Genomic DNA, 11074 nt, shown 5'->3' with positions numbered 1-11074 from the left:
AGGGATGGATGCAGGGATGGATGCAGGGATGGATGCAGGGATGGATGCAGGGATGGATGCAGGGATGGATGCAGGGATGGATGCAGGGATGGATGAGGTGAAAGAGATAGCTGAGTCCACTCATAACCTCTGGCTGTTCTGGGGTTCTTACCCACATTCCAAGCTTCTGACTCGGGGTCAAGATTCAGATCTTCACCCTTCTCATGCCAATCCCATCACAGGGATGAGGTTTGTGGAGATGCCTCTTCTTAAGCTAGCTGAGTGAGATGCTCGTGGTACACAGGATGACTATGTAACCTAGTAGAGATGCCCGTGTCCACGAGGCGCTTTCTCACTCTGCGCCGGCCTTTTGGGAGCATGTGTAGTTCTCAGAATCAGAGCAAGACTCCGGCAGCCAGAAGAAGAGTCAGGCATTGTCCGTATAAGAAGCATAGCTCTAACCTCAGAGGGGATTAAAAAACGTTTATTCTGAAGCCAACTATAAATGATCGTGGCTCTGGGACACAGATTCGAAACACTTCAAATTCCATGTTCCAAGGCAGTTAACGGTTTCATCACACTGTTGTTGTAGTAACCGAACAAAGAAAGCATACATTAAGGCACTATGCAAAGCCATTGGTGGAAACATCCTGCGGGCGGGTTAAATCAGACTCTGCTTAGCCTTTTGGTTGGTGGAACCTGGTGATCTGCTAAGTGAATACATTCCAAAAGGTTTTATCTGTCAACCACGAGGATGTAAGAAGTGGGCAAGAGATGGCTATTTAGAGAGCCAAAGATAACCCAAGATAAAGTGGAGTGGGGCTCTGGACCTAAACCATTCCAAGCCCTCCGTGATCACTGAAGTTCTTATCACCCCATCAACCTTGCAGAAGGGGCATTGGGAGGTGTGGCTTCCCTCTAGGGACTTTAGTTCACAGTATTATTCCCTGAGGTGCAGTTCAGAACTTACCCAAGCTCTTGAATAAACAGCCCAGCCTGGACCAGTCTACATATCCTGCTCACAGCAAGAAAAATCACCAGCTCTGTGCCAGGAATCAAATCACCTGAGCTGCCTGGCACTTACCACCCATCAAGCAATTTGTCACCTACTGACCCCCACGCGTTGCTGATCTCCTTCATGATGGGTTAAGTTCTCTTGTGTGCCTGGTCCTCGGATCTCTACCTTGTAAGCCTTATACAGTTTCAGCAGTGCCCGACCCATACAAAACATCTCAATGTGTACTGATGGGTCCTATCCCACTCTTTGCCTACCCTGATCCTCCCTGGGAAGAGGGCAAAGGAAAGGAAACATCGAGAAACACTCATCCTTCAGTAGCCATGGAGAACTGCTTCTAGGACCCTCCTCTCATATCAGAATCTGTGAATGCTGGGCCCCCCATTGGAACACCACACATCTTCAAAATGCTTTAAACACTGTCTAAATTACTTATACTACTAACTATGGTATAAGTGTAGGGAAATAGTTGTCACCACACGTTGTTTAAGGAGTGATAAGGAAAAAACCCGTATGTTCAGAACAGATAAAATTTTCCTACAATGGTGCCATGAATACAGGATAAATGTATTTTGTTACAGACCCTGGGGTTTGCTGTAATAGGGAGAACTTGATGCTAGGACTTTATCCAGCCCTCCTAAGGGTTTTCCCAAAAGGCAAAATGCCAGCCCACCCAAAGGAAATCCTTGAAACCCTATAGCAACTGCTGAAGCTCTGCCATAAGGCAGGACCACCATAGGCCATAGCCATGGCTGTCACCGTCACCACGGCCACTTAGCTCTTCTCTGGAGCTGCTCTTAAGTGGACAACATACTGGATGTAAAGGAAAGGGTTTTCTTATTGGAGTGTTCAGTAGAGGAGACCCCTAGGAGGGGGACACTGAGAAGCAGAGCAGGAAAGGAACCCAGGTGAGGACGTGAAGAAGGGAGTGAGCCGAGACTACTTCCTGGTCCTAGACGTTCCTTGTACAAGTCCTCATTCCTTAGCCTTTTGGTGAGTCGGGAAAGACTTGAGAAATAGCTCGTGTTGCCAAGGGGAAATGTGTGTAGATGCTTGTGTTCAAACCTTAACAATAAGGCTCGGGGAGTGGGTACCCTGTCTGTAAACCCAACTCATGGAACTGTCACTTAGCCACTAACCTACACTTGGATCCTTGAGTTTGCTGGATTCCATGGGCCAGACTCTTACAACTTGTTCTGAATTAGAACTGGAGAGATGGCTCAGTAGTTAAGAGCACTGGCTGCTCTTCCAAAGGACCCAGATCTAATTTCCCCATTTAGCACCCACACAATGGCTCACAACCATCTGTGACTCAAGTTCCAGAGGGGGATCTGACAACCCTGCTAGCCTCCTTAGGCACCAGGCATGCGTGTGGCATAACAACTAACATCATGCATAACACCTATACTTGTCAAATAAAAGTAAAAAATAAATAAAAATTCAATGACTTTGAATCCCAGGCAGGCAGATGAATGGCTGTCCCAACTGCCAAGAGCCTACAGCAGACCAAACTCCTTGATGAAATTACCCTCCCACGCACACCTGTCGGCTCCCCATCTAGATAGAGCAAGAAGTGACAGGTCTGCCCTTGCAAATAAACAATTGTGTAATCAGGACATGAAGAGCAAATTGCTCTGTCCCCAACAGGATGGATACTTTGTGTGCTTCTCTGGGCTATTGAAGAGATGTGCTACGGTCACTGAAAGTCAACAATGGTTTTAGCAAATATTGGCCCATACGACAGGTGATTTTCCGAGAACAAGAGAAGTCTAGGGTGAGCCACACTTTATCCCAGAGGAGAGAGAGAGAGAACGTTCTACGGGACGGAAGGTGGTGAAAGGTGAGACAAAGATAATACAGAAAAATGTCACATGCTCCCATAATAAACACCAAATTCAGAGCTGAAAGGAAAGTGGAAAGTCTCCAGCTGCTGTGGTGGAGACTGAATGACTATGGAATCAGGGCTCACACACCAGCCCAGAGCAACTGGCCCTGAGGGATCCTAGACTCCAGTATTCAGATACATGGATGGACACACAGAGCTCTAACTTCAAAGGAGCATAAAAAGATGGAGTGTGCTCTCTCAGGAAGCTGAGGAGCTGGCTAGAGCTGAGCTGTGCAAGATGACAAGAAAGAGCCTAGCAAGCCCATTCTAAAGGCCTTGACTCTTAAAGCCAAGATCAGACCGTATCCGGCCCATCTGGCTGTTGTTCGCAGAGCACCTTCACGCAGGGGATAAGGGGATGAAGAGGTAACTTCGAGAATCTCATCCAACCCTTCAGTGTTTGTGAGCCTGGGACTCCTATGAAAATCCATTTCTCCCAATCCTGATGCATCTGAGGATGCTGCTACCACTGGATTATTCTCCTGCTGTGGCTCAAGTAAAAATTAGCAGCAACCACACTTGGGCTTCCCAATAACGACTGGTCATCCATCGCGAAGACAAACTCTTAGGAATTACAGGGAGAGATCTCTTGGTGCCAAGCATGGACGTGTCCTCACACTCTTGATAGCAGTGGCATAGGCAGGAGCCAATCTTGTCACACCGGGGAATGTGACCTGAGAGTGGTGATAACGGCTTCAATGACTCCCAAGCTAGTTCAAAGCCACCAAGTGCAGTGCTGCAGGCTACACCATGACCAATGGTGATGTGCCAAGTGGCTAACACTTACATAGTGGGCCTTAGCATCACCCACAGATCTGTATATCGTGTGATGTGCAGTGGTTGTGTTCACTGTGGTAGGTCTCCATCAGTGACAGGAGATTGCCTTGGGAAAGGGGTGTCTTTTTTTATAGCTAGCATGACCACTCTGTGGGCTAACAGCAACCCTATGGGGCTTTGGGCTTCAAATTACAGACAGGACACAGGACCAAAGCTACTATCCCTTTGTGAAGTTCAGCCCTCCCCCCCCCCCTCGTGCTCCCCAGATTTCATTTTACTAAAAGAGAAAGGCTAAGGGTCTTTCTAAAAAGCATGTGTTGTGTGGTATCTGTGAGCAGATGAGCATCACTTAATCTGAGCATTTATGGCTTGGGCTCCAGGCTCAGCTGGAGAAAAACAAAAACAAAAACAAAACTGCAAACAATGAGATCCAACAAGCCATTATCGGTCCCAGCAGAGAGAGGCTGTGGGTCTGTTGGTACAACAGGCAAATGCTCCTCCCCAAGGTATATAAATTATGACCCGGCTCTCTGAAAGAGCTACAAAAAATCAGGAGAAAAGAGAGGTGACTGGTTCTGAGAGCTAACCAAAGCAGTTGTACTCCAGTGCAGCCTCCCCAAGAACGCTCAACCATTCCAAGGGGCTCCAGAAACCAAAGGCCAAACGCTGCTAAAAGACTCCCAGTTAGCAGACCCAATTTCTAAGCGTGGGTCCCAGCGGGAGCAAAAACTTAAAAGAGGCCACAGTAATCACCTCCCAGGAGATGAGTCACTGCGCATCCCAGCCAATGAGGGATCCCGGCTGTGAGCAAACACGATCTGATTGGCTAAGGGCAGAATACAGTTCTCTAGGTAAACAAACTGAAACTCTGAACTGTGAGTGCTGGACTTGAAGGAGTTCCTGCTTCAGGGAGCTGTGCTTGGAGCCTCAGTCCTGCACCAAGAACCATTCTTAAGCTGTTCCCAGGGTGCTGGTTAATGCACCTGGGAGACAAAGTGAGTAGGGACACGCAGCTGGAGCCTTAAAATGTGTCCCCGCAGACTTAGCAAAGCTGCGTCTGCGCGGTTGTCTTCCTTGAACAAAGCACCCAGTCTTTCCCTCCTCAACTCACCCTCAGTATCAGGTTCTCTTCCGGGAAAAGTCTGTCTGCACCTCCCACTAAGGCCACGTGAAAGGGTTTACTCCTTGATACTCTGAGGGTGGGGAGCGTCTGCCAAGCCCTTGCCCGTTTGCAGCCTGTGTTTGCAAAGTCAAACAAAACAAAATATGCTCTGCGGGACCTGTTGCTGTCAGCCTGGCCTCTTCTCTCTTGGAGGGAGAGAGAATGCCACTAACCAAACACAGAACTCTAATTTAGAAACTCAAAGGGGGAAATGAGAAAAGTCTCTCGTGCACGGTTCCTTGAATGGATTTCTTTTGAAATCTGTCTGTTGGTCAAGCATCCCTAGAGAAGGGCTTCTCTCACTTGCCTATTTGGATGTGTCTATGCTCTGGGCATCTCATTTTCCAAGCCCACAGGTTGATAATGACCGAGGCGATTCCTCATCTGAGGTTCCATTTTCTAGGTGACTCGAGTTTGTGTCAAGCTGAGAAAAACTGACCAGCGCACCCAACTATAGGGGAGAGAATCTCAACGGTTCAGCTTTAAAAGGACAAATGTCAGATATCTCAAGCCAGGGGAAAGAGGAAATTCCCCCTTCTGCACAAAGCACAGGCCTCTTGGCACTCAGTCTGGAGCTTAGTCCGCCCTTGTTAGCAACGGTGGCCACATGCCAGGCAACTACCCGACCGACGGGCCTTACGGCTGAGTCACAGGAAGCACAAGGGCAAAAAAAAAAAAAAATGGCTTCTGGGATGTGTTTTGTTTACAAGTTGGAAGTTGTGTGCTACATTTAGCATCTGCCCAGGATATTCCCCTGAGTCTGACATGCTCCTGGATTCAAAGTGTTCTTCTGATTCAAGGTGTTTTGTGAAAATAACAAAGATTCTTTAGATGTGTAACCAGCTATTAACGGAGCTTTTCTCATGCTAAGCTGCTGAGTCAGTGTCTACTGTTGTTTCTGAGATAGGAGAAGTGGATTGGTCTACTTATGGGCAGATTTGGGTGAATTGGGCTTCTCCCAGCAAAGAATTCTGGGTTGTCGTTGGGGAGATCATTATAATCCCTAGCTTACACCACCAAAAGTATATGACCCATACACACTGAATATTTTTGAGACCTATTAACCATAACAACCACGTACACAATAAAGAATTTAAGAACTAAAAGGAACCTTTAGAATCTTATGATATCTAGCTCCTGAAGAAGGGAAGGTCTACAGGTAGAGTGATGTGGACAACCCTTTTGCAGGCAGAGGGATGCTGGCCATCCTTCCACAGGCACAGTGATGTGGGTGATCCTTTTGTAACTAGAGTGATGTGAGCATCCCTTTGCTAAATAGAATGATATAGGCAGCCCTTCCTAGGCAATATCAGACAGGAGTACCTGTCTTATATCCAATATGAGTGGACTATAAGGCAGGAGTACCTATACCAGATCCGTCACCCTGGAATTCCCAGCTTCCAGAGTTGTAATCATCTCCGTTGTCCACCACCATGTTATTTGCTATTGCCTCACAAAGTAGCAGAGATACTAGTTATACCTACCCAGTTTTAAAGAAAGCACAAGGCCAAGGAAAATATTAGAATTAGACAAAATTCTAGTCAAAATAAGTTTTCAATCTAAAAAAGGCTCGTGAGCACCTCATAATGAACAGCCAGAGAGACCCATTTCTCATCCAGCCCCTGAAGAGAGAAAGAAACCACGACACCGAGTCCCTTACCTTAATTCTAGGAGTCACAAATCATCCAGACCACATCCAGGCCAGACAGTACCCACCTGATGCATGTCCCCAGAGGAGCTCTCGCAGTTCCTGCTGGGAGGAGATGCCCGTTTACACCGCTCTTCCTCACTGCTCAGGGCCCAGGAGTTGGCAAAGTCATAGGGGTCTGAGGTCAAGGTCCCTGCAGAGAAGTTTCCAAGAAGCGATGCTTCAGTTAAGCCTGTACCAAGACTCCCACATGAATGCTGTTGGCAGGTCATTACCTGAATCAAACTCCTTCTAGATTAGAACTCAGGCATTTGGACCACGGGTATTTGGTACAGTGCTCAGCATGACACCACAGTGGAGCTCAGCAAGTGAACTGACTAGCCATGGATGGAAGGAAGGACAGTAACAATAAAGGAGGTGACATGAAAGATGTCACCAGAGAAGCTTCTTTGTGCAGCAGAGATCATATCCACAGCTGGTCAAAACGCAGAGAGCAGTTGGCCATGGGGCACTGTGGTGGTTTGAATAGATATGGCCCCCACAGACTCATGTGTTTGAAAGCTTGGTCCATGGGGAGTGACAATATTAGGAGGTGTGGCCTTTTGGAGTAAGTGTGTCACTAGGGGGCAGGCTTTGAGGTCTCCTATGCTTAAGCTATGCCTATTGGAGCACACAGTATCCTGCTGCTGTCTCTGGATCAAGATGTAAACTCTCAGCTCCTCTCCACCACCATGTCTGCCTACCTGCCACCATGTCCCGCCACGATGATAATGAACTGAACCTCTGAAACTGAAAGCCAGCCCCAGTTAAAGTTTCTGTATAAGAGTTGCCACCGTGGTCATGGTGCCTCTTCACAGCAACAGAAACGCTAACTAAGACAGCCACTCAACCCCAACTTACACATCGAACTTCACAGAGAAGAAAACAGAAAGACACAAAAAGAAGACCGGGGAGGTTGCTGTGAGACGGTGTCATTTGTATATGACAGAGAAGCTGCACCCATGAGATTTCAAAAATGCAATTGCCTGAACAAGACCAGCACAGCAGCAACACCAGTGACATACCAATATGGATGGGAAGAGACCTATCTGAGTCCCACCTTTAGATGAAGAGATGGGGGCAATTCATGACTGAAGAGAGAGGGAGACTCAATTTTCTCTAAGAATGAGCCCCTACATAGGCTGTTCAATCATGAATGGTCAACCCTAAACAAATACACATATGAGCAACACTAAATGCATTCAGCGAGGGTGAGAGGGTGCATGTGTGTGTGCATGAGAGTGTGCGTGTAACAGTAAAGAAGCAGTCATAGGGAAGACTGAGTTGGGAGACACACAAAATGAGTTGGAGGGAGAAGGGAGAGGGGAAGTAGAAATAATGTATAGTATATGAAATTCTCAAAAACAGTGGTTGGGTGAATTTTATATTTAAAAAGAAAGATAATGCAGGCGATGGCATTTACCCCCACTTCTCCATGTCTTGGCATGCCCTTCCTCTTCTGTATGGACCATTTTCCTCCTCCTTTGTCATGGTTTTAACGTAAGATGCCCCCATACACTCTCTCGTGTGGTCAAAGTTTGGTCCTCAACAAGTGGCACTACTTAGAGAGGTTCTGGTAACTTTAGGAGAGAGAAGCCTAGGCTAGTTAGAGGATATAAGCCACTTAGAATGTGTCCTTGCCCCGGCTCATTCTGTGTTCCTTTGCCCTGCTTTCTGTCTGCCATGAAATGAGCAACCTCTTCCACCACACGTCCCTATCTGCAGTGATGGAGGGCACAAAGCCCTGAGCGGTTGGAACCGAGGACTCTGGGCTGAAATCTCGGAAACTGTGAACTCAAAATACGTCCTTGCTTCTCTGACTTGTTGGTTCAGATATTTTGTCATAGAGACAAGGTCAGCAACCAACTCATTCTTACCATGCCAACTCTCTCTACGTAGTCCTGGACACAGAGCCCAAGAACATCCAACCTTTCTGAGCTAGCTCTCCTTCCTTCCCCCATCCCAGCCTAGTGGGGTGTGCCCTTCTCCATGTTAAGCACCCCAGGCAACTCCCCAGGAAACCTCTTATCTTTCTTTGGGTTCCTTTTTGGCCCTGACCTTCTATGACTTTTGAGCGAGCATTCATCTGTGAGCTCCTTTGTTATGAGCACAAGTCTGTGTCTCAGCTCCACCTTCAGCTACAGTGGATTCTGAATGCTCAGAACATTAGTGTGGGATGAAGGTAAGGATGTGACATGAGTCTTAAGACCCCCCTCCAACCCCTACCTCATCCCTCCCCCATCACTGGCTCTTCCAGGTTCTCATTCTCAAAGTCCAGGTGCTTTTGTACCTATAGTGTTCATTCTATAGTTGGCTACCACGGGGGTGGGGGTGGGGGTTTTAAAGACCTACACAGCCTGGAACGAAGGCTCTTCCTGATAGCCTTGCTGAATATTGGTGAGCAATCTCTTACATAGCCAGACCTAAAAAGGAGATTTAAGGTCAAAGAGTACACGTGGGAATAAAATAAACTGCCTTGTATAGAAAGAAAGGGAGGCCTTTCTGATTATTTAGTTTGATGAGCGGAAAAGAAAGTCCTCCTTCAATGATGTGCTCATTTTTAAAATAATCTATCACATTATACCACAAATTAAACGATTCAGCTAACAGTCTTAGGAGGAGCGCTTCTCCGGGATTACCTCGAGGGGCCCTTTGTCCAGCTATATGTATCCTTATCAGAAAAAGAAGGAAATCAGATGCAGGTACTCATAGGGGAGAGGTAGAAATGACAGCTACAAGTCAGGGATGCAGCAGCCACTGGAGACCCGAGGGACAAATCCTCTCCCAGGAGAGGAAGCCCTGCCCTGCCGAGGCCTGGATTAGGGCTCTGGTCTCCAGAACTGTGAAGGAATAGGCTTCTGCTGCTGGGAGTCATCTGGTTTGTAGTAACTCACTGGAAGCCAGAGGAAACTAATAGACCAGGGGAGCCCAGTGGAAAGAACTGAAATCTATATGGTACCCACTGTGTATTGGATGCTGTGATAGATACTCTCTATGGTACCCACTGTGTATTGGATGCTGTGACAGATACTCTCTATGGTACCCACTGTGTATTGGATGCTGTGACAGATACTCTCTNGGATGCTGTGACAGATACTCTCTATGGTACCCACTGTGTATTGGATGCTGTGACAGATACTCTCTATGGTACCCACTGTGTATTGGATGCTGTGATAGATGTTCTTTGGTACCCATTGTGTACTGGATGCTGTGATAGATGCTCTTTGGTACCTATTGTGTATTGGATATCGTGATAGATGCTTTTTGGTACCCGATCGAGTAGAGTGGGCTTGGACATCTTAAGGAAGAGGTGGAGAAGCAACTTCACAAGGGAGGGAAAGTTCCTTCAGCCAGTCAGTGAGATCAGGGCTGTTCCCCTCATCCTGGATGTCAAATTCTTTATTTATACAGGAAAAGTTAGACAAGGTGGTCTCAAAAAATCTTTTTCAGCCCTGATTTCGTATAGTATGAAACTTTATGGCTAAATATGAACCAAAGCAGAAGGGGGCCCAGTAGATGAAACTGCAAATATTATTATTTAAGTGGGGCGGGTGTCTCAGAGATTAAGAAACAAAACAAGTTGAGACTCTCAGAAGTCAGGAAACAAACTTAACTGTTTGGGGACAAATAGTGTTGGGTCTGAACTGAGAGCTGAACTAAATAAATCACTTTCGGGGATGTTTCCAAAACTAGCACCAGGGACTGAATGTTTGCCAACAAATACCACTTTGTTTTCCATAGCATAAGTCATATGTAAATGTATGTGTGTGTGTGTGTGTGTGTATGTGTATACATATACATATTATCTATACATACATATTACAATGGACAAACATTCTATTGAAGCCACAAATAACTTCAAAAAGAGTAGACAGAATTCTGAGATAGAGGAAGAGAAATGAGAAGAGGAGAAGAGGAAGAATAACAAAGATAAGCAGGAAGAACAGACAAGTGGCTGGCTGCAGACGATTAGACTGAGGGTAGCCATCTTGAACATGGGTGGTGGGACGGTGGACTTAAATCCCTGCTGTGAAGGTGTGGTCCTCTGAGAAAGCTAACAGGAAAAAAAACCTACTCTGAAAACCAGAAAAACAAGAGTTTGTTTCCTTGGCCTGGGCTCAGTATAAGAGGAAAGAAAATCTCTTCTGAAAACGTGGGGTAAGGAGAAAGCTTAGGGAAGGTTTGAGATTCAGATTTATGCTTCTTTTAAGATCAGTATTCAACTGCGTACAGTGGTGCATGCTCTTAATCCCAGCACTCAACAGACAGACAGGCAGATCTCTGAGTTTGAGGCCAGCCTGGTCTACAGAGTGAGTTCTAGGACAGCCAGGGCTACACAGAGAAACCCTGTCTTGAAAAATGTTTTGTTTTTTTTAAAAAAAAAAAAGAGAGAGAGAGAGAAAGAGTATCAATAATTTATGCAGAGTGCAAATTTAACATAAAACTCTCCTAAAGATGAGCTGACAATCCAAAATTATGAAGCACAGAATCAATGGACTATGAATGAAGGTCAGCAGACGTTAAATTAAGCAGGTTGAAAGCCCCAGATACTCTCTGAAGAGATAGCTT

General features: G+C 46.3%; 1 protein-coding gene across 2 annotated transcripts in view; it reads right to left on the bottom strand.

Annotated features, from left to right (window-relative positions):
• Window positions 1-11074, bottom strand: part of Vwf (von Willebrand factor) — a 154417-nt gene that overhangs the window by 111284 nt on the left and 32059 nt on the right. For both annotated transcript variants that reach the window (XM_029534982.1, XM_021190195.1), the window contains one exon: window positions 6535-6659. In XM_029534982.1, the coding sequence (XP_029390842.1) occupies window positions 6535-6659 (125 nt within the window). The remainder of the gene's footprint in view (window positions 1-6534; window positions 6660-11074) is intronic.

This window comes from Mus pahari, chromosome 2 (assembly GCF_900095145.1).
Source record: "Mus pahari chromosome 2, PAHARI_EIJ_v1.1, whole genome shotgun sequence".
Taxonomy (NCBI): Eukaryota; Metazoa; Chordata; class Mammalia; order Rodentia; family Muridae; genus Mus; species Mus pahari.
Note: the sequence above shows the minus strand (reverse complement) of the source record. Positions and strands in the feature narration are given on the sequence as shown.